The 24345-nt window shown below is 35.6% G+C and overlaps 1 protein-coding gene and 2 long non-coding RNA genes across 3 annotated transcripts in view; 1 reads left to right on the top strand and 2 right to left on the bottom strand.

Annotated features, from left to right (window-relative positions):
* The window catches only part of LOC150102671 (uncharacterized), a 125229-nt gene that overhangs the window by 52339 nt on the left and 48545 nt on the right, over positions 1-24345 (top strand). The gene's annotated exons all lie outside the window — the stretch shown is intronic.
* LOC150102674 (uncharacterized) lies at positions 4231-5884 on the bottom strand. Its single transcript, XR_016548956.1, has 2 exons — positions 5721-5884; positions 4231-4472 (listed from the first exon to the last, which is right to left on the bottom strand). It is a non-coding gene; the product is annotated as an uncharacterized LOC150102674 (long non-coding RNA).
* LOC150102673 (chymotrypsin inhibitor-like) lies at positions 19153-22383 on the bottom strand. The gene is made up of 2 exons (XM_090399280.1): positions 22252-22383; positions 19153-19387 (listed from the first exon to the last, which is right to left on the bottom strand). Exons 1-2 carry the CDS (start codon positions 22322-22324, stop codon positions 19215-19217), a joined length of 246 nt encoding a protein of 81 aa, XP_090255406.1. The 5' UTR covers positions 22325-22383; the 3' UTR covers positions 19153-19214.

Here is a 24345-nt window from a genome sequence, read left to right as displayed (position 1 = left end):
TGCGGTGTAGTTTGCCGCTGACAGTTGCTGAAAACATTTCGCTTTCTGACCCGCAAAATAAGATGAAAACAATGTGTTCTGTGGGAGTTGAGATTTGGAGAGCGTGCTGGTCACTCGCTTCGATTAATATCCTCAGTCTCCAGAAATATCTCTACTGCTCCTGTACAACGTTGTGTGGCATTGTCATCCATAAAAAGAATTCTTCGCCCCACGAAACAATCGAACATGACACTGAAGAACTTTTTTTGCAATATCGTTCACCAGTCATAGGCTCTTTTTTACGCACTCGTATTTCGGTGCGTCCATGAGGCATAATGCCTGCCAACACCATGACCCTAGCAGCGCCGTATCTGTGCCTTTCAAGACATTCTCGCGATGATAAGTAGTACCCCTTTCACGCCAGATGAAGTGTCGTCTAGAATCGGAGGAAAAACTAAAACGACTCTCATCTGTAAAGAGTACATGAGCCCATTGGTGCCTGTGCAATTTTTATTGGTTCAACATCACTGAAAATGCTCTACGATGAGCTGTGGATAACGGGACGTAGACTATAGGCCTTCGGGGGTATAGGCCTACTTCTTGCCATAGTTTGTCGAGATATTCTGGCACCTGTGCTTGAATGGAGCCGACTTGCAGGTGATCTGCCGTGGTGCGTCGATTATGTTTTGCTGTAATAATAAAATAAAAAAATCTGTCTTCATGCTCCGTGGGTAGAGCGTGGGCGACCTCTTCGCAAACGTCTGGAACACATTGCATTTGTTTGAAACGCTGTCCAGAGCATGAATGAAACGCTATGTGAGATTCCAAACGCTCTGGCTATATTAGTAATTCTGCTGATTTCTTCGAGCTTTCCAATAATTCTTTCCCACATAAAATCATCTAGATGATGTCTCTGACACATTAGAAGACCTCCAAATTTGCAATTTTATTCATTCACGAAAGAGCTTTCTTCAAACACACAAATCGCTTAGCGTAGCCTTTTGCCTTTTATTCTGTTGAGTGCTATCCAGTGTCCCCTTTGCGCGTGATTCGAAAATATGAATGTTTGCCCGCTTTTTCTTAATAATAATAATATAGCATTTATTAATTTAACAATGAGTTATATATATTTACAATTTTGATTTTAATATATTTAAGCGTTGTAACTACAGCACTGCAATGTGATATATGGGCTTGGATTTTTTTCTTTTTTTTTTTAATCTTGGATGAGATGTAATTTCTCAGCTTTCATCCTCGAAGCTTATTTGTAAGCTTATCTGAGGATGACACCAGTTGGTTATTTATTGGTTTGTTTGCTGTGTTGGGAACTTTGATTACAACTGCAGCCATTGATTGAAAAATTCGCGCAAGCCACGCACACAAGATAACTTGGAATGTCATGATGCGTTGCTGAACTGAAAGCCTGAACGAATATATTGTGTTTCATTAAGTTTGTATGGTATTTTGGGTGCGTGTTTCTTGTTCATAGTATGTCCTTAGAGCTCTTTTCAGGCTATTGTAGTTTGTAAGGTTTCTGTATTCAAAAGATGATTTGTTTAACATGTCTGGGATGTAGAAGTTTCGCGTGGCCTTTCCGTAGTGATTATTGTATTCATGTGTGATATAATTAGTTGTCTGAGGTCTTGTTATACGGTATGTCTTTCTGACTGTCCTGTAGTTGGCATCGAAATAATGTTTTAACAAAGCTCCATAGTGACATGAGTGTTTTGCTGTTAGTATTTTGTGTTCTGACATTGCAGTGTATATAAATTCGTTATTGTCTCTTTGTTCCCAAAATATCAGTTTTATAATTTTGTACTGTAGCGACATTAATCTATTTAGTTTGTAGGGTGCATACACAGAAAGCATACAGAAAGCGTATCTTAGTATATTTTGGCGTAGTGCTTTGTATATTAGTGTTTTTAGGCGTATGGGAATTATGTCTTTTAATCTGTAGAGTTTGCCACTTATTGTTCGGAGTTTGTTGTGTAGATGGTTTATGTGGCTATTCCAGTTCATATTTACATCGAAGTAAATTCCAAGGTATTGTATTGTTTCAACCTGAGTGATTGTAGTGGTTTTGCTGTTCGGTGTGTTTTTTATGATGGAAAGTGGATGTTGGATGGTTATATATTTGTTATCAACTAGTCGAGTCAGTGGATTTCTGAATATCATTAATTTTGTCTTATCTGAGTTTAGGTGTATGGAGGTTTTGGTGAACCAGCCAGTGATCAGATTTATGTCATATTGCATATTTGTTTGGGCTATGCTTGCGTTATTATGGATGGATCTTATTGCTGTATCGTCTGCATATTGTAAGATCTTACCTTTGAAAGTTAGCTGATTAACATCGTGCGTGGAAATGTTGAATAGACTTGGAGGAGTTCAGCTCCCTGTGGCACTCCACAGGTTATATAAATAATAATAATATTATTATTATTATTACTTTCGAGTTGTGTCCCCACCGAATTGAAACCTTTCTAGCTTTCTTTTTACCCTTCTATTTTCAAGCTGCATATCTTGGTTTTATGCAGAAATTTTGAAAATAATTAAATTTGCTGCTGTAAATCTTTGTAATACTCGTAGTATTAAAACCACGCCCGTCAATATGGATAAAATACATCGCTCCTCTATACTTCATATCCATCATATATTTCAATGTAATAGCAATGGTATTACAGTTTTAATATGCACTTCGCATCCGTGGTTATTGACGTATATGCACGTAATATTTGGGTCGTTAAGAAAAATAAGTTATTGTACACAGCAGCATTATCTTGACACTTAACTGGCTTCTTTAATATTATTTATGCTTACCACATATTCTTGCTAAATTGTGCACATGTAAACAAAGTATCCTCCGTAGTATCAATCCCCTTAATTTAAATCAATGTTTTTATTAATTTTATTTAGAAACGTGATCAGTAAGCTTGAATCCTGGAATTATCCTTTAATATATTTAAAAAAATTATAAACACTTTCCCATACTTTTTAGATATGATCCCATTGTATTACTGCTATCATGCTGTCATAATTTAACAATTCTGGCCTTAATCGTAAAATTATGTAGATATACGAGGAGGTGGGGGGATCTGAAAAGTTCTGATAAACACTAGAAGAAAATTGACAATAAACCAGCTGATATAACCACAAGAAAGAACGTGTCTTAAAACCCTTTAACTCTCATCATCATATGGTAATAAGCTGTTCTTTTTCTTTTAGAATATATATCAGAAGAGTTGCTTTAATATCATTTTTGTTCCAGGTGTTTATCAGAACTTTTCAGCCCCCCCCACCCTCTTACCATTTTGGACAGGTAACTTGAATAGGTTAATAATTTTCAACTAAATTCAAGTCGTACATTTCTTAAATGATTATTTAAAACGAAGTGGAAGAACGAAGAGGCAGGAAAAAAAAGATTGGGAACTATTATTATGAAAGAAAACGGACTGACCCATTGACTTACAAACCCTTCACGGTTTGTATTTAGATTTTACTGTTTACAACGATTTATGTGTCGTCCACATCTGTGAGCCCGTCAAACTTCCTTTCGGTTGAAAAAAAAAAGCGAGTGTTCTGAACGAGATTCAAATCCAGATTTTTTTTCAACCGGAGGCCAATGTCTGGCTGTCTTAGTTACAGTTCTAAGGAGGCACTCTTAAAAGATATAGAAAAGTAAAAATTCTTCCAAAATATACTGTGGGTCCAATGAGACGAAAGGTACGAAGCGTTCATCTTATAATCTTTGGTTTCAGATGAATCGGTGAGTTCAAACTCGTGAAAAGTTCAACTACCGAGAAACGCACCTCGTTTCTCGGTAGTTTCTCCGTAGCTCAATTTCTATGTGTCAATATCTCTTTCTCTCTCTCTCTTTCTCTCGAAGCGTTGTTGGCAAGTAGATCATTTGGGATTAAGAACACTGAACTTCATTTGGTGATCGGTTTCTAGGAAGCACAGTACTTATAGATTTCTCCATTATACCTTAGTAACAGTGGACGAAGGTTCCTTCGTCTCATTGTTCCCATTGTAGCTGAAACAATGGGACGAATATTCGATTGAAGATTTTCCCCTTGCATTTTACGAAACAGCCAAATATGATTAGACTTAATTAAAGAAACATTTTTATAGCAATTAAATCATATTGTTGTAAGCAAGCCAAGTTAACCCATCTCGCTGATGTGCTATCACTTTTGCGATCTCTCTTGGGTGTTAGATATAAAAAAAAAAAATAATAAAACCTACCCAAGAATTAGACTTTTTATATATATTAGAAGTTTATTCCCAACTATATTTTACAATTTTTTTTTCTGCAAAATTCCTTTAACATTCTTCTGGAGGCACGCATGGGCCACTTGAGTGTCTGACTAGTCCTTTCTTACAGAAGCAGTCCATGACGCACTGGGCTGTGCAGATAAGCGGCTTATTGTTGTAATTCTCACATGTATCTGGACATGCTGTGCCACATTCCAAGTACTCTTCTCCGTCCGGACAGTCTGCAAGAAAAATAAAATCTAAATGTTGCTTGATATATGAAAGCAGGTGAATATTTATACATCACAGTTTATTCGTTTAGAAATTTTAAGCACAATCTGAATGGACTCCATTTTGTTTTCTTAACTGCTTTCTGCTAGTTCCACTCTCCCGAAGTTTGGGAACTTGCAGTACACCAGTGTGCTGTGGATGAGTTCAAAGCTTAGTTTGAACTCATCACTTTGCTAAAATGGGTTGTAATATTAGTTTATGTTATAATATATTGCTACTTCATCAACGTTCGTGAACCTTATCACTCTCAAATTTAATTATTATGGCTGACTTCCTGAAAACAGTAGAAACTTTTCTTGATAACTAGTAGAAAAGAAGAGGTATGTGAGAGTCATGGATGGATCAGGTGATTACGTTTTATTTATTTATTTTGTTTAATGCTCCTCCGTGGCGCAATTCGAAGAACGACGTATATTGCGCCTTTCACTTGAAAACGACCTAAGTTCGAATGAGCGGAATCTTTATATGGGTGTTTTCAGTTGAGTTAGTGAGGATTTTTTTCAGAAACTTCAATTTTTCATCTTCCATACAGACAAATCGCCATGAGAACACACGCAATTTACTGATGAAAAACACTTGTGGTGGGAATGAGTAGAGTAGATGGCGTTGTGTAGATGATGATGGTAGTAGCGTTTGATGAGTTTGGACTACTAGGTGTCACGTAATAATAATAACATTACGAAACGGCTGCAGAAACAAACACGTGCAGTTGGAAATATGCATAGTCCAAGTACTGCACTATATTTAAGCCAATACCAGTCAGTTTGAAGCTGGCGCGCGCATGCGCAGAGATCAAAAGAGGGATTAGGTAGAGGGTTAAAAATAGCAAAGTAACTTAGTTACCAATATCTCTTGAATGAAAAGCCATTATAAACCCATACACTGGGTTCGTCTTAAATTTTTATATCATTAAATTTTGTTTAAGAAATATAGTTATAATTTACAGATTATTCCTACACAAAGAAATCAGAATATAAAATTATCCGTTTAATAATTAGTATGAATATTTAATTTCAAATATTTTGAATTTAAATCTTTAACTTTGAGAATAAATAAGACCCTTTCAATGGAAAGCCTTCTTAACGTCTAAATTTTAGACGAAATCATAATTACAGAAGGTCAATCTGGTGAAGCCTCGACCAATGGCCGATTCTGCTGTATGAAGAGTAAAAATATATTTGAAATAATAATAATAATACCGTTCAGTAATAATTCCTAGTCTTCAATGAATAATCCTTTCCTGTTTACGAAGAAATCGTCCAATTTTCTGTCTTAGACTATTTTCCGAAGTTTCATTTTGGAAAATAAACAGGTTACTTTGTGTTTTGCTTGGCAGAAAGCAACCAGGAGAGCAACAGCGACGAATGCCACAAGGAATTTCAAGGTGATCCACTCTTAGGTAGAAAGTAATATAATATAAGAATGGGGTCCTTTATATATGCTTCCTGAGAGATATCCGCGTTGATTATATTCAAGGTTAAGAAGAGATTACATAACGACAATTCTGTGGAATAAGAATAAAAAAAGTTTGCATTTCTGTATCACGATAAGCGATAGCAGAACCACTTGAATGTGTGAAACAAAAGACCTGGAACCTTAAATCGAAGATGAGAAAATATGAAGAAATAATATCGATTTATTAACATAAATGCATTTAACAAAAGAAAATTAATAACATAGGATAGTTATAAATATTGCCACTGTAAATGGCAGTTCTCGATGACAGTTACCATGTAGTACTCCTCTGTTATAAATAATTATACTTGGTGTAGTTTTTTATTATTATTATTTTATTATTAATTTTGGAAATAGAATTAGTTTTGGCTAATTCTGGGCTGGTCTACTATTTATGGCATATTTCTCAACAAAATAGAAAACTTTTGTATAAGTTTTGTAGGTTCATGACTGGGGAAATTTGTTATCCTCTTTTTCAATGTTGATTGTTGAAAAACAAGTAATCCAATTTTAATTTCTAAAATTTAAAAATTAAAATATTAGTGATCATTTTAAATGATGTCAAACTTTACATTTTAACATCATTCGAAGACAATGTATTTAGGACAGTACTAGATTATAAAAGAAACAATTTCCTTAAAAAAAAAAAATTGGAATTGTTAATAAAGACTGTGATGTAATTATAAGTTCCTAATGCATTTCAAGAAAGGGTTAGCATGCCTTCTGTGACTCAATGCATAAACATGACTGCTTGTTTACCGCGAATGATGAAGTTTTGAATTTCGCTTTATCCATTAACGTTTGTAAAATCCGCTTCAGGAAGTCCTGTAATGAGTTTGCATCTACGATGTCCTTTGGTTAGAAAGCTCCCTTTCAAATCAGGTCTAAGACACGAAGAACGTTTTATTAGGGATTTAAATCTGATCTTGAGTTAGCTGGTCTAATATGAATCTGTAAGTTTTCCCCTGTGAAAGCCGAATGAGACTTCTCAAAATCGTCAAATTTTGGGAAGTCTCAATCCCCAGAACAAACGCAATTAACAGACATAATACTCTGACTCCCACAGTCGTAGTTGCTTCTCCCGTAATTCGGAATAATAACCTTCTCAAGATGAGTGAATATGTCGCTTTAAATTTATAAGACATTTTTGTTTGTCATCGGATCCTTTATTAGTCTCTTATGATTTCTAAATATGCTACAAGTGGAAAATTGAAACTTTTTTTAGAAAACTTCATGTGATTGGCATCACTTGCTTGTTTCTGGGCAACCCGTACATTTTTGAGCTGAAAAGAGGCTGATGTTTAGGCTCGTGTGAATATAAAGAGAACTCCACATCCTTTACATAAATATGCATAATAAATCTAGTGGAAGAGTCCCAATGAACAGGGATTCTGCACCTTGCATTTTCGAGATTCAACCACTTATTACCGCAGCACGAATGCCTGCAAGCTGTAATGCAGACAAAATGGCAAAAGAAACACCGTAGGATGAACGTACATTGCAGTCTTCTTCTTCTTCTTCTACGCGTTATTCCCGCTTCCCATGCAGGGTCCGCGTGTTACTTTAGATGCGACTTCTTTGTTAGTACTACTCCCAACCGACCCGTCGCCTGGTCTGCCGCTGGGGGGATATATTTTTGACTGTAGAGGCGTATGTTCACGGGCCGGTTTGCCTGTTTGCGGGATGAAAAACGCCAGATAAACTGGCGGGAAAAACCCTACTGACCGCGCCCAAGACCGGCTAACTTGGCTATGCCTGAGGAAGATCCTCAAATTCCTCACGTCTACAACGGGAATCGAACCTGAGACACTCCTTCCCCAGGCATATGGTTGCGAAGCGCAAAGCCACCATGCTAACCGCGCGGTCATGAACGTACATTGCAGTAAGTGTTCAAAATTACTTCTCCGCTGGTGCTATGCAGCCACTGAGGCAGCTCATGAGGTTCTTCGACTGGTTTGTGCCACTCCATGGATTCCATTTTGGAAAGAGGATAAAAAAAACCATGGTTTCATCCTTGGTGACAATGGATTCCGGTACTTCTCTCTGATTCCCTTGGCAAAGCTATAAACGGGAACAGGTCACACGATGCTTTTTCTGCACTGAAGAGAGAGAGAGAGAAGTCGGGGCACATACCTTGCAGTGACCTTCGTCATGTGAAGCTTCTCGTGACTGCGAAAGACGGTTGTTATAGAAAGCCCAACTTTGCTGAGATTTCTTTGAGCTTCAGCCGTCTGTCATTGAGTAGTTCTTCCTCAACAAGAGAGACATTTTCCTCAGTCATCACGTCCACAGGCCGACCATCACGAGGATCATCTTCGATGCTCGCTCTTCCTAGCCGAAAATGTTTTAGCCCATTCCTTCACGTTGTAATATATGAAGGAGAAGCTTCCCCGTGAAAATCATCCAATTGTTATTTGATAGCACTTGGAGAAAGTCCTTCTTTGGTGAAAAACTTTATCACAGCGTGGTACTCAATTTTTAACATTACAGCCACTTAGCGTGCCACGAGTGCCTCCAACTGAACAACTTATTTAGAGAATTGAAATTGGTACACTCCCCATAGATGATGCTATCTCTCACGCACTGCATTTTAAAATTAGCGCGAATTTTGTATGTCAGGCAGGAAACTTCTGGAACCTACCTCGAACATATGTATGAGTGCTTAAACATTGAAACAAATAACAACTACCACTTGCTCAGAGCGAATCTGCTACCCTAAACGAGTCTGTTTTCAAAATACTAATACGCGATTCTTCAAGAAATGGGCCAACATGAGCAAGAGCATCAAATGTGTTAGTACTATTTACAAACTGTGATTAACAATACTTATGTAGAAAGTTTTTTTAACTTGGGTTAGGGGGAAATACTAAGGAAAGTGATCAGAGCTTAACCCACCTTTACTATGAGTTGCCTCAGACTTGAACTGTGTTCAGGCGTAAACTTGACTTACTTGTCTGTTTTGCTTACTTGAAAAAAGGATTAAAACCTAGCTTATAAAATCGCTTAGTATCTTTAACAATACTTATGTTATACAACGTAAAATTTAATCGGCGAAGTATCAAAAATCAGCTGTTAAGGGAAATTGAATTGCTCGCGCTTGCTGGTATCTCAGGATGAATCTTTTGAAAGCCCTGATAGTTTTTAAGAATTTAATTTAATTTAGCTTTCATTTAAAGCAAAAACAAAAAAATACGAATTGGTAGGTTTTCCGGAATAGAACTTAAAATATCAAAAAATTTTCCCTCCGAGAAGAAAAAAAAATTATGTTGAAATGTCACCTTCCTGTGATTTCCCGGACGTTCATAATAACGTCCGGGAAACGTTATTATGAACGTCCATGAAATCACAGGAAGATAACATTTCAACAGAACAGCCCATTAGATCTCTAGGAAGTAAAGATTTTCAAAAGCATATAATAAATATTGAATTTTTTCTTCTAAAATAAATTATTATGATAGTGAAAGATGTGACTGAAAGTTTGCGACATTTTCTGAAAGTAAGGAGGATAGTGAGAAAGTATATTATTTACGGATCACTTTTGAAATAGCTTCTTAAGTGCCGTTTGTTAAAGAACTCTCACCTAATTATATGCGTACACGGTTGATAGTTTAAAACTGAAAATTCTGTAAACTTTGTGCTGAAACTTTGACTCATATAAATCAGACCCAGAAGCAAATATCCCTTTCTCTGTTACCCATCCCTACTCGTTATTCCCATCTCACCAGAGCATGCACCCTCAAGTAGTTCCCTCTTAATGAACTACAATAAATCATCAATTGAAAATAGACCTGGAAAGTTATCCTAATAATTAATTTTAATCAATTAAGCGATTTTCACGGAATTTTTGTTTAACATCTTTACATGCTTAATTTTACTCAAGTTGTTCTATGAAATCATACGAAAATGTCAATTGTTTTTCATGTATAACTGGAAATTTTCATTGCTATGTCTCATACACTTTATAGACCACGGGAATATTTCACTATACAGATCAGTTGCTTTGTCCACAAAAGGAAAGCTTTTATTTTAAAGAAAAAAAAATATACATATATATATATATATTTCGACGTTTTTTCTTTTTTTTTATTCCAGAAAATTCCACTGCATTATTATTATTATTATTATTATTATTATTATTATTATTATTATTATTATAAAAACCTCCATGGAGTCAAAGACTCATCATGGGAGGTCCACTGTTATACACACAGTTTATCATACTGTGCCTTAAATATATTCACTGTCTCTGCACACCACATTCTCGGGCAAAGCATTCCAATCACTCACCACTCTCCATGCAAAAAACCTGCTCCTCACTCCCTTGCTCACACCCTCCTTATACAGCTTCCAGGAATGACCTCTTGTTCTCCTGCTATCCTCACCCATTCTGTGCAAAATCTCCCCGACGTTAATCTGATAATAACCACTGAACAGCTTATATGTCTTAATCATATCCCCCCTCCTCCTTCTATCCACCAATTTCTGCAAATTGCGTTTTGTCAATCTGTCTTCATACTCTACATTGCAGAGACCAGAAACCACCTTAGTCAATCGCCTCTGAACTTTTTCCAACGCAATTTCATCTTTTTGAAAACCAGGTGACCAGATCTGTGCACAGTAATCCATATGTGGCCTGATTAAAGCCTTATACAAAGGAACCATAACATCCTTACTTCTACAAGTCAATGTCCTCCGCATCATTCCCATTATCCGCTGTGTTGTCTTCACTATTTTAGTAACATGTCCCAGAAATTTTAGGTCCTTGTCTACAATCACTCCCAGATCTCTCATTTCCTCTACCTCTTCCAAGATATTCGCACCGATTGTTTACTTTACATCCCATCTCTGCTTCCCAAATTTCAAAACCTTACACTTTGAGACATTGAATTGACATCCCCACTTATTTACCCATTCAGACAGTGTATTCAAGTCCTCTTGCAAAGCTACAGCATCCACACTATTCCTGATAGCTCTGCCCAACTTTGCATCATCTGCAAACAACTGCACATCACCATTCAGACCTCTCCAGATATCATTTACATACAAATTAAACAGCAATGGACCCAAAACAGACCCTTGAGGTACACCACTAGTAACTTTCCTCTTCTGGGATATCGCTCCTCCATAGACAACTCGCTGATACCTATCAGACAACCAATCTCCAATCCAGTGAACCAATCTACTGTTCAGCCCCATCCGTTCCAATTTAATTACCAGTTTGTCATGTGGCAATTTATCAAACGCCTTTGCAAAATCTAAATATACCACTGTATATGCAATACCCTTATCCAACGCATTTGTCACTTTATTATAAAAAGTAAGCAGGTTGCTAAAGCATGATTTTCCTTTAGTAAATCCATGCTGGCCACCAAAGAGTATTTTTCTGTTGTCAACCCAATTCTGAACTTTATTCCTAACTAACTTCTCTAATACCTTGACCACAACTCCAGACACACAGACTGGTCTATAATTCAAAGCCTTACTCTTATCACCTCCCTTATGAATTGGAACAATTTTACCTTCTTTCCACTCTTTTGGAACTTGACCCAGTGAGAGACTCATGTTGAAAAGATATACAAAAGCTGTTGTTAACTCTCTGGCACATTCCCTCAAGACACGTGGTGAAATAGCATCAAGTCCCACAGCCTTATTTACATCAAGTCTATTCAATTCCTCATATACCTCCTGTTCACTTACTAACAGTTCCTCCTCCTCCTCTTCTCCCACTACTTTCAAGTTCTGCATGATGTCACATTCGCAAGAGTGAAATACCTTTAGAAATTGCTCATTAAATATCTCAACTATATCCTCCGCAGCGGTTATCATTCCTCCGTTTTCAACAATCAATCCCATTCTACCATAATCATTCTTTCTTCTACTGGCGACATATCGAAAAAACTCCTTAGGAATTATTTTGGCCGCTTTAGCTAACTGCTGCTCATTCTGCATTTTTGCTACCCTTATCAAGCTAGTCACCTTCCTCGCCTGGTCTTTGTACTTCTCATGCAACTGGTTGTTATATATACTCATTTTGTGTTTCTTCCATAATACCTTCTTCTTCCATATTGCATACCTTATCTCTTGATTCATCCATTTTACACCCACTCTGTTTACCCTCTTGACCCTCGGAATACACTCTGATATTGCCTCCACCAAATAGTTCTTGAGTATGGCCCAAGCAGCATTGATATCCTTTCCATCCAGTTCTTCTTTCCAATTTATTATCGCATGCTGTTTCCTGAGCTTTTCGTAATTATAACATTTGAAGTCAGAAAAAGATGAGCAAGAAGGAAAGTCAAACTAGGTACGGATTTATAAATGAAAGTCAGAATATCCACTCTTTAAAGAATAATTAACTGATTTAACAACTTCTAATGTTTTTATGAGAGATCAATAAGGAATTAATTTCTTGACATGTAAGAATTTAATGCCAGAACTCATCTTTTTTAAAAACTGCATTTAGAATCGTTTGTTGTCTATCATTTTGATTTTAAGTTACAAATATAAGTGAGTATTGTTTCCAAATTGAACTTCAATATAAAGAAATAAGGGAATAATTCTCAATTAGGATTGAAAATTCTTCCCTTGGAATGTTACATTTGCGTTTGATGCGGCGAATCTAAAAGGTAACTAAAGATACAGGAAAGACAAATGTACTTTGCGGTCTAGGTTGCCGCTGACAGTTGATGAAAGCATTTCGCTTTCTGACCCACAGAATAAGTTGAAAACAAAGGAAACGTTTACCATTAAGATGAGCAGATCATCACTTTTACCAGTAACAATATTTATGTAGAAATTTTTTTTTTAACTTTGGGTCAGGAGAAAATACTAAGAAAGTGATCAGAGCTTAACACATCTTTACCACGAGTTGCCTAAAGTACTTTTATATCTTAATCTTGATATTTCCTTAATTGAATGATAGTATTATTTACAATACTATTAAATTTAGGTTCATTTTTCTTACTTATTTTTATGTGAATATATATAAAAAAGTTGTAAAGCTATTGTTTAGTAACGTGGGTGGACTAAAGATTAAATAAACTTGCTTTCTGCTGGAGATAACGTATTTATTTTTTCAAGATGCGTCAGACCTGTAATAAGCTGGAAGAGGGCTCACACTGGTAAGGCAATTCATCTGCCATGTCCACGATTGAATTATAATCCGCATTCGTTGTTGGTGAGAATGTGAGATGCTGTCTACTCGGCTACCATGGTGGCATACTTTGCCGCAAAGTAGTATTGATCTTTTCTGTTTCTTAAGTATTTTCAGATTCGCTACATCAAACGCAGATACAATATTTCAAGCAAGGTACGGGTGTATTTTTATAAAGTCAGCAGTGGTTCAAGGAGAAAGGTAATAGTCGAAACAAAAAATTAAATCTGAGCTTGTTGGATGCTAAGGCATATTATAATGTGTGGAATAATTATACTGAATTAATCCTCTAGCTTCATATTAATCCAAGAAGAATAATCTATTGTTTTTGGATGATAGAAAATTGCATTTCAGTAATTCACTTTAGAAGGCTAAAATAAAGCAACTTTTATTGTATACTTTAGGTAGACACGATGTATTATGATACATTATGTTGTAAAGACTGGTCATTTCTGCTCTGTTAGATTAAAATGTAATGTTTGAGAACTTCGATTTATTTCAAGCTCATGTATCCGAACTGAGATTTAAGAAAAACATTTTGGGTCATTGTGTAGATAGGGGTCTCTTCAGTAGTTTCTTGATAATAAATTTCATTGAAATATTTTTCTGTTTTATTAAGATTTATTTTAGATTTAAGATTTATTAAGATTTTATTACATCTTATTTAATAAGATGTAATTTTTTTAATATATTTTATTGATTGCTAAAATATTTATACATACAATAAACATCTTGTGTGACACTGCATCTTATAATTTTACAGAGTTCAGCACTAAGTGCTGCAATTCCTACATTGGATTTCAATTAAAATTTTTAATGATACTTTTTTGCCTTTATATTATATATTTACAACACACGTTCTTCTAATATTAACAGTGAAGATTAAACAGAATTTTTTGTATAATTTTTTATTTTATTTTTTTAAGTTTGAGAAAGAATGATTATACATACAAATTTCTGCATTTGCTTATAAGGATTACTTGTAGATGAGTGAGGCAAGTTAATCCCACCTACTTCGAAGCTTGGGTTAGCTTTTATGAAGAGAGCGGGATTTAGCCTTCACTATTTGTGTTGTTGCTACTGTTTATGTATGGGATGGAGGCATCGGATGCTAGTGATTTGTGATGTGTATATTAGTGTTAATGGTTTCTTGACTTTATTGGTATATTTTCCAGAGTTCGTTTTTTAATGTTCTGTAGTTATCTACGTGTTTTAACTTTCTTGGTAGGTTGTTGAGTTGCGTGGGTATCTGATGTGATCTCACAAAAGAACCGTATGAGTTGTTGAAGGGTGTGGGGATGTAGAGAGTTGTTGTAGGTCGTGTTATACGGTATGTGTCTGTTGTTTCGATAGATGATGTTGAAGTAATTCCTTGTTAATGTCATGTAGTGTTTCAGGTTTTTAATGCTCAGAATTCTGTGTATCGCCATGTACTTGTCGGATATTGGTTGTTGTGTGTAAGATGTCCAGATCACTGTTGACACGATTTTCTTGTGGAGTGTTTCTAATTTTGTTAGGTGGCTGTTTGATGTATTTGTATAGACTGTTATTCCGTATCTGAGTAGGGATTCGCAGATACCGTGATATAGGAGTTTTTTTATGTTGGGTGGAATAATGTCTTTAACTTGGAAGAGTTTTGCTGCGATGATCCGGAGTTTGGTGTGTAGGTATTCTATATGTTTTGTCCATTTAAGGTGGGAATCTATATAGAGACCGAGGTGTTTTGCGTGTGTTACAGGTTTGATTTCGGAACATTGGCAGGTATTTTTGTTAATGCAGCGGTATGTGTGACAATGTATCGATAGTGATGCGGGGCGTATGATTCTTGGGTTGTGTATTATCAACATCTGTGTTTTGGTGCGGTTGATTAGAATTGCGTTTTGGTGGAAGTATGTTGTGATTTCGTTTAGCTCTTGTTGTGCTTTGCAGAGAGCTGTGTTAATGCTGTGTGGATTGCTAGTAGTACAGTGTCATCTGCGTATTGAAATATTTGACTTCTTATGAATATGTTATGAACATCGCTAATGTATATATTGAATAGAGTGGGTGATAATATGGCACCTTGAGGTACACCGTGTTTTACTTGTATACTCCGACTGTGACATGTACCTATTTTTGTTACTTGTGTTCTGTTTGAGAAGTAGTTCTTGAACCATGTATGCAGTGTTCCTCTTATACCTATTGAGTATAGTTTGGTGAGTAGTATGTCATGTTCAAGTGTGTCAAATGCTTTGGTTAGGTCCAGCAGTATCAGGACGGTGTACTTGTTTTTGTCGAGAGCTTTGTTTATTGTGTCGGCGATGTCTTCTAATAAAGTAATGGTGTTTTTTGTTTTCTGAAAGCCGTATTGGTTTTGTGAGATGATGTTGTAATTCTGTAAATAGTTCTGTAGTCTGGTGTGCGTTATTTTTTCTGGAATTTTTGAGATGACTGGTAGTGTAGTTATTGGTCTGTAGTTCTGAGTATCGTTTCTTTTGCCGTGTTTGTATATTGGCGTAATTACTGAAGTTTTTAGTTGTTCACCAGTTTCAAAAGTATTGGATTTATTTGTTCAAAGTGTGTTATAAGGTCTGTGAGTCTTATTTTGTCTATTCCTGGAGTGGTCTATGGTTTTAGTTTTAGAAGTGCTTCTTTCAGTTCCTGTTTTGCCATGGGTAGAAAATACATCGTTTGTTGTTGACTTCGTGTTGGTAGTTTCTTGTTGATCGTTGGTAGTTTGTCTTTTTTGAGTTGTGATGTTGTTTGTGAAAGCATGGTTGAATGAGTGTCCTAGTTCCTCTTGGTTTGTGTCCTGACCGAAGCTTTTTGCAATAAAATCTTGTGCTGAAGTTTTCTTTTTTCGGGTTACTAATTACTAATTAAAAATTACTACTACTACTACTAATAATAATGATAATAATAATGCTTGTCAAGGATTTAGGCCTAGAGTGGCCTGTTCCAGCTTTAGAAGTCGTCGTTGAATCTCTTAAGAGGACGTCCTGGTTTTCTTTTCCCTAATGGTTTGTAATTTAAGATGTAATAACAAAATGAAATTTATTATTAAGTATAGAAAAATCTTCGCTATTAGAATATAGTTCTATTTTTTAACATTTATACTTTGTACAGAACCTCCGTAGCTCGACATTTTCCAACGACTCCTTTCTTTGAAAAGAGCGGGATTGGAATTCTGTCTAATAAGTGAGGACATTTATTAGCTTTTTTCAATGAAATTATGACTTAGCCCGTCTCTTAAGGAGGTACAGGGTTTTTCGCCTCTCAAAACAGACAAACCTGTCCCGTGAGCACGCAGACCTACTTGCCTTTTGGGATGCAACAAGAGGAGTGAAGTGCCGGCTGCATTAATTCGCCGTGAACCCCAGAGGAGTCTATCTGTCCTAAGGTACAGATGGGTTGAAGAAGAAGAAGACGATCCTTTGTACAGTAATAGAGAAAAAATCCATTCAAAGCGAATGGATATGCTTCGGATGGATTTCAAACTTGACTACTTCCCAGTTGCGTGTATTGAAGCCAATACAAAATGGGAATGCAAAAAAAAATAATAATAATAAAATAAAATAAAATTGATTTCAAAACTTGCATTTAAAATAGAATTGCAGGGGCGGTATCATGAACTGTATAAGAGATTTTGTGGTATTCCTTTTGGTGAAAGATGAGAGTAGACATGGGATGTGATGTTTCGAATATAAAGTGCGACTTGCTTATACCATTATGCAGCAAATCTCATGTGGTGGCACAGTTTCTAGCAGCATTTTGTGCAAAATTAGTACACTTATTAGAATTGCTAACTGCCATCGTACTTTTTAAAAGCAATGATGTTAACTTCTTTGGGCTGTGCGTCACAGTAGCCTAATTATTTCTAGAATATTCAATGCAGTTATACCTTAAGTTAAGGGGATAATACATCCCTCATTATTTTAAAACCGGATACGAAACTCGGAGATCGAAATCTAAGAGTTTCACGCCGAAGAACTATCGGCGAGTCCTGTGTATGCGGACTCGCCGATAGTTCTTCGGCATGAAACTCTTAAATTTCGATCTCCGAGTTTCGTATCCGGTTTTAAAATAATGAGGGATGTATTATCCCCTCAACTTAATTTACGCCACCCGAAAAAATAGCCTGTTGGCTATTTTATACCTTTTTAATGCATCTACATTTCCATATTTAAAGCTCAGAAGCTTACAAGTTATTTTCACGGAATTTATGATCGTGCAGTTTAGATGGCGTTGTGTTGACACGGATCTCTATTCCTTCCTTACGTTTCAAAGGCCCCTGACATGTTTTGACATCTAATTCGCGTGTTCCGAAAATACTTACGGTATAGATTACTTAATTCATAAAAAGTATATAATTTAGTGCCGATTCTCAGTAACAAATGATTCTCAAACAGTTGGAATGGTAAGCCTTTTCATTAAAAATATTATTGATAATAATTAACGGTGTTTTTAGTTTAACATGATAATGCTTGCTTTGAAGATAATTTATGAGGTGATTCTAATTTTTCAATGATGAACTAAGAAGCCGTAAAAGAATAGCTGGCATATTTGCTATAGTATACTCCGCAATGGATTTTACTTGAATCTGAAATAACAGAATGCGCGAGAAAACTGTAATATTTAGCAATACAGGGGTGGGAGTTACAAGTTAAGTGTACCTATTATATAAGACGGTTGAAAAGAAATTGAAACATCTATTATTGATCCTTCTTCATAAAGGAATATTTTGAAACATTTTTCTCTGATGACAAAATCAAATTTTTTTGTATTCACTCTCCTACAGTATATTCTAGAGGAGATTGGTGGCTAAACAAATCAAATGTGGAAGAGAATTAATAAGAACACCATTTTAACTTGTGAATGAAACAAATAGTCGTGGATGTTTTGAATTGCGTTGGTTTTTATCTGATAATACTGAAGTTTGGAAGTTTTAGAATGTGAATTTTGTGCTAAAATGGATCAAGCAGAGGATTGAATGGGAATGATACTTTTTTGTGTGTATGAGTGAAGTATTAAAAGTCAGTATCGAAATTTAAAACTTTAACCACATTTAAAACGAAGTAGAAGAAGTGCTCAATAATTATTAGAAGTATTTGCCCAATAGTGTTAGCTTTTCTTATGTTATCTTAAACGTATTTACTCATGTTTCTCATTTTTTCATTAACATGAAAACAACTGTAGTGGTATAATAAAACTTTGCTGTAATGACATTTAAATTTATCAATTATAAAACATTGGTATGCTGCACTTGTGTAAATGCGTTATCAGCTTTTGTTTCACTGATAACACCAGGATCATTCAAATCGTTCGGTATACTGGCCTCTAGTTAAACCCACATTTTTTAATGTGTATTGACTGTAAAAGTGGTTCTTTCAATTAGAAAACATGTCGAACATTTGGAAGGCTATACCAATCAAAACTGTATGGGGAGAGGTGGTAATGAGGCACTTGTCCCCCATAGTTTTTCATAGGATCCGATACGTCGCATAAATGTGTTGCTGATCCGCAATATCCGACCAGAGCTAATTCTTTCTTCATTGGTAATCTTAATTTTCGGAACAAAAGATCTGAAACTAAAAAATAAGAGCCCGTGAAAATTTTACCCAGAGATTCTGATTTACAACAGTTAAAGTGGAACCTACTAAATCATCCTACTAGCCTACTTCAAATTCCGCACAGGGGGCAGAATTTGAAGCGGCTCACCTTTCTTTTTTTAATACAATTTCATGTTTGTTAAACATCTTTCAAATCAAAGCAACATACAGAATCTCCTGTTCGCTGTATTAGATTAGCAATAACAGCCTGATTATGCCCACCCCTTGTAACGCAGCCATTCACTTAGTTTGTGTCACTTCGTCAGTTTCCTATTCCCATATAGTAAATAAGAAATATTTTGTTTTCCTATTGTTTTACTAATCAATATCAAAGAAATATTTGTTTTTTCACGTGATATTGAATAGCATTAGGCCCAGGATGTGTTTAATTCTTGGTATGTTTAGAGATGTTTTAATATTATCAGGATCAACACATTTGATATCTAATTAAATTTTATTCAACCAAATTTCAATCATTTTCCCATTATTCTTCATTGTTAGCATTCTTCTTTACGCACACACTCGCCGTTTTGGTTTCTGACCAGGTCAGGCTTGCAGAAGCATCCAATGACACATTGCATCGTGCAAGGACGAACTTCATTGTAATTTTCACACGTGTCAGGACATGCAGAACCACACGGGTTAAATTCTTCTCCAGGAAGATTACATGCTACAAGAAACGAAAATATTAAATCAATTAAAAGCAAATATTGAAATGAATATTAATTGAAGTATTACGATCTGAAAGTAGCCTTTATAACTTTGAGAATTATAGCTTTTTTCTTCTGATAAAAGCTATAGTCGGGACATAACTTCATTAGCGGGACATAATTTTCTTTATATTATTAACGAAAGTTTTAATTAAATCAAAAGGCGCGAACAAAACTTCAAATACTTCCAGTGGTAGCATAGGTGGCGTCTTATTCTGTCACTTTCCCTTGTTAAAAAAAATACATAGCTAATTACCTTGCTTTTCATTGTGTACAAATTCTGATCGAGGGTATCCTCTGAAGAAGTGTACTTCAGCGGGCCATTCCGAATTGTTTTTCTATATGCCATCTAATGTTCTTCACTGCGTACCGATTAATTTGTGATAGCCTTGGCTAAGCTACTCTGATTGGCTACCAGTGGAGATTGAACTGCCCACTCAGTCTCCGAAAGTCAGATAGGGCTAAAATGGCCTCGCCTACTCCCTATACGGGAACAAAAAGGCTTTAGCTGATTTTTTATGCCGTCTAGCTATAGTCAGTAATCATAAAAACAAACATTTTATTTAATAACATCAGGCAGTTAGAATTTATCCTTGCTTAAAATCTAGTGGGGTTAATATACCCAGCTCCAGACTTTTTTAAATTGTCAATAGCTTTATTTAAAAAAAATTCCCGGATATTACTATTAAAATATACCGTAGAAATAAATTCCAGAATAGAATGTGCCTTGAAAAACAGATCTTAACTCACATTTGCTCGACTCTTGCATAAACCAAGAGAACATTATTTCGATTGTTAAACAGAGCGGCCCTTCAATTACATAGTGTTTCGAAATGAGTCCTCGGAAAGCACATGAGACGTGTACAATTAAGTATTTTGATTATAATAAAAAAATAATCTTGGGAAACTCATTTCAATAACAGTAAATTATGAAGGAGATTAATTTTTCAAGTCATGTCTGTCTCAAAAACCTGGGCAGTAATTTTATATTTTTCTATGATAGTTTATACATATTATTATTATAGTCGCAGGCGTAATTTGATCTCTTGCTCCTTTACCTTAATGCGCATTACAATTTCTGGATGTTTGGTCACTGTACAGCTCGGTGTTTTCTCAAGTGTGCATCCCCCCCCTCAGTAAATGTGAAGGAAAATCCAGATAACTTAAGTCGCAGAACTTGCTGCTCAGATCTTGTCGCAATGAACTTCATATTACTAACAGCTTTTTGTTGTTATATTCCATCGAATTGTTTTCGATTCCTGGTAATTCTATGAACATGCGCAACTACATTCAGATCTTCCCCTGGCCATATCTTCCAGAATTTCCAGTCGCTTCTTTAACTCTCCACCCATCTAATTCTTGGTCGTCTTCTTCTCCTGCTTCCATCAACTTTAGCAAGCATCATCTTCTCCAGAATGTCATTTGCTCGCATAATATTGCCCAAAGTATATGACAATGTTTGCTTGATCATAGTTTCGACAGATCAATCTGACTGTATTCTATCTATCACTGATTTATTGGTTTGCTTTGCAGTCCATCGTATTCTTAGTAAGCGTCAAAAAAACCCATAATTGAAATGCGTCTATCTTCCTTCTTTCACTCTTTCTCAGGGTCGAACTTTCACATCCATGCACCACAGGAAATACTATTTTTTGTTGTGAGGCTATCCTTTTCTTAAAGATCTTGCTTAAAGTTGTTATTGCTTTCCTTTCGAGTATCATCTTCAGTGCAATACCCATCTTTATCGATACTGATCCTAGGAGCACAAAATTATTTACTACCATTTTTTTCCATCTACTTCAAAATCGTTAAGTTCACCTGTTTCCATAACTTATGTCTTTCTGATGTTAAGTTTAAGGCATATTTGGCGCATTCTTCGTTAACTTTCATAAGTTCTTCCAAATCTTCTTTGCATTCTGCTAGCAAGGTGGTATCATCTGCATACCTCAATAATTTGAGGTATGCAGATGATATGCAGAATCCAAATCTGCAATTCGAAAAAATTCCATCGCATATATATATATATATATATATATATATATATATATATATTTTTTTTTGTCATTTAGTCGGCGTTTTACGATATTAAAGTTTGTACTGGTAAATGACTAGAGGCTTGATGTGAACATTACTAGAGAGAGCACAGTATTCCTGTGTAAATCCCCCCTTAATAATATTTGGCAACAAGTGCACAACATATGGTCTACGGATAGCCAGCGTTCTTTAGCATGTTAGTCGCCCAAGGAAGTACTGTGACATTATTATGCAAACACCTCCCAGAGTGTTATTGTTATTTTGGAAGTTTCAAACTAACGCCATTGTTGAAAAAATTAGATAAATACTTAATGAATGAGTCTCTTACCTTTTTTTTTTTTTTATTTATACATGCACCTTTTATGTGATCCCTACCCACAAAAGTTCGTAAACCTATAATATACAGAACGTGAGTGGACTGAGGATTTTTTAAATTTATTTTTAACATAAACGTGGAACTTTTTCAGTACACTTTTGGACTCCGATAAGCGGGTCGGTAATCTCGCACCGGGTGAGACAATCTCAAACATCCATGTCGGGATACAAACCCACATCCGTCGCTGGGAGAGCGGGTATGCTGACCGCTAGGTCCTCTGCCATACATAATTAAACATTATGTATGTTTAATGTAAAACATTATTTAAAAAAAAAACTGCGTTATTCTATTTAATAGCATTTCCCCTATTGCTATATTAATTAATTATAAGCTAATCGAACTTTTTACTTTGTATTATTGGCATTTCATTCCATTTGAAGTGGTTAACGTGCTCGTAAAAACTATTATACTTACTTTTACGCTGAACGCTGCCAGAAGCAACCAGCACAGCAAGAGAAATGAGCAAAAGAATAGTCTTCATGATCATGGAAGAAAGAATCAACTGAAGTTTTAGAATGGGACAAGAAATATAAATCAGTGGACAGACATCCGCTTTCCTTGTATAACAGGAAAAGGGGACGCAGAGATAAAGTACCGGGAAAAATCTTATCTACAGCAAGATTTATTAGCGTTTACAAACAGGGCAAAATGTCTTCTAAGAAATTATATTTCCGAAAGATATATTTTCCTAATAGTTAGCATTCGGTAGGATCAAAATAAGAGAAAAAAGGTACCACTACACTAGAGAATCTTTTAAGATTGTCATTTACAGTTCCTTTTTAATGTAATAATTTTCGCATTTAATGGTGGGGGTAGAAACCAAGTCCCTACAAAGGGTATTTTTTTAGCTAAATTTCAGAATTAAATTATAAAATGGAAGAATATATAACCTCGCTTTAAATATATGCATGTTTTCGTTATCTAATTTCTGTAATTCCATACAACTTCTATTCATAATTACTTTATTTTATCATCTATATATAAAAAAACATGTGTAAAAGCATACCTGCTTCTTGGAAAAATCCTCAACCCTTCATTTCTGCTCATAAAATCTCGACGCTATCCTTTTGCTGTTGACCTAGAAACTGGATCGATCACATTGCACTCATTAGGCAGGACTCATTCTTTTATGATCAATGGGGGATCGAGGAACTTGCCTTGGTGTTTAGATTTTGAACGTCAGGAAGACAGGCAAGAAAGTGAAAGCCATAAAATAATGCCTTTCATAATCGCATTCTTGTTTAATGAGAAAACAAAATTTCTTCAGTTGTACAGAAGAAATTTTGTTTTCTAGACCTGGGTTCGAATCTTATCTAGAACGAGAAGAATCTTTATACGGGTTTTTCAGCTGAAGGGTGGTTAACTGTTGATTTGAACTCCTTGGAGGTGCCCTGTAAATAATAATAATGTGATTCGGTACGAAATATTCAACATCCAGTTTTGAACTGAAGAATGAAAATCAGTCTAATGCAGAACACTGATGTACATCAAATACGCGTCACCTCAGCAAGCTCTTAAACTTGTTTACATACAATAATTAGCCCTTTTATGATCGAATATACATATTGGTTATTCACATGTTACGTCATGGACAACGTATGGTCACTTCCGCACCTTATCAGGTTTTGGGAGTGACGGCTTCTGCTGGATGAAGGGATAGGGTCGTAGATGCCCAATCGAACCCGCACCCTCGTGGCTAGAGAGCGGATACGATAACTACTCGGTCAACCAGGCCGGCAACACATATATTTGAGACAATATACTGTCGGCAAGTTTGTCATTCAAAGAGTACCATATGGTAAACATTTGGCGCAATTATTTTTTTTTTTTCCTCCAAAAGCTTATAAAAGAAGTACGGAATTTAATGGGGATTTTAAACACTGAGCACAATTCAAAATACTTACAAAACCTTTTATATGGAAATAGGTCACCGTTCAGTATTTTTGAGAATGATGCTCCTTCCTGAATAACTGTCGAATACACCACTGATGGAGAATGAATTATCATGTCAGCATGCGAGTTTATTCTACATCAGCAATCGTCAAATAATATCTCTTAAGCTGCAATTCCATTTTATAGCTCTTATGCTGCATACAATGGACTTAGTCAATTGTTGCTGAGTCCCTTTTATGCTGATGCGAAATGTTTACCTAGAACAAAATGTGGCCGGTTGGAGGAAGTTTTCGTACACCATAATATATGAAACCAGTTGGCAGCTACATTGACATATTTAAATATATATATATTTCCACCGAACAGATTCGAAAACTGCTCACTCAGTCTCCAAAAGCAAGATAGGGCATAAAGGCCTCGCCTACTCCCTATTAGGAAATAAAAGGCGTTAGTTGATTTTTTTTAAATCACTTGATATTAAGCTTTCAACTAAACTGTTTGAACCAACTCGCTTTTAAAGTATTAAATCATAGTGATAAAAAACTAAAGAATTCTTAATACGATTCAAAAATTTCATAGGTGTTCAGCGATTTAGTGTACTGGTTGGTTAGTGGT

The sequence above is a fragment of the Typopeltis vanoorti genome, chromosome 10 (genome assembly GCF_054136105.1).
Source record: "Typopeltis vanoorti isolate ZY-2024b chromosome 10, IOZ_Tvanoo_1.0, whole genome shotgun sequence".
In the NCBI taxonomy this organism is placed as follows: Eukaryota; Metazoa; Arthropoda; class Arachnida; order Uropygi; family Thelyphonidae; genus Typopeltis; species Typopeltis vanoorti.
Note: the sequence above shows the minus strand (reverse complement) of the source record. Positions and strands in the feature narration are given on the sequence as shown.

Bases quoted from the DNA above. Each gene is read 5' to 3' on its own strand.
- LOC150102673 (XM_090399280.1), bottom strand. From the start codon at position 22,324: ATGATCATGAAGACTATTCTTTTGCTCATTTCTCTTGCTGTGCTGGTT. The intron at 19,388-22,251 runs GTAAGTATAATA...CGTTTCTTGTAG, and splicing joins TGGCAGCGTTCAGCGTAAAA to CATGTAATCTTCCTGGAGAA.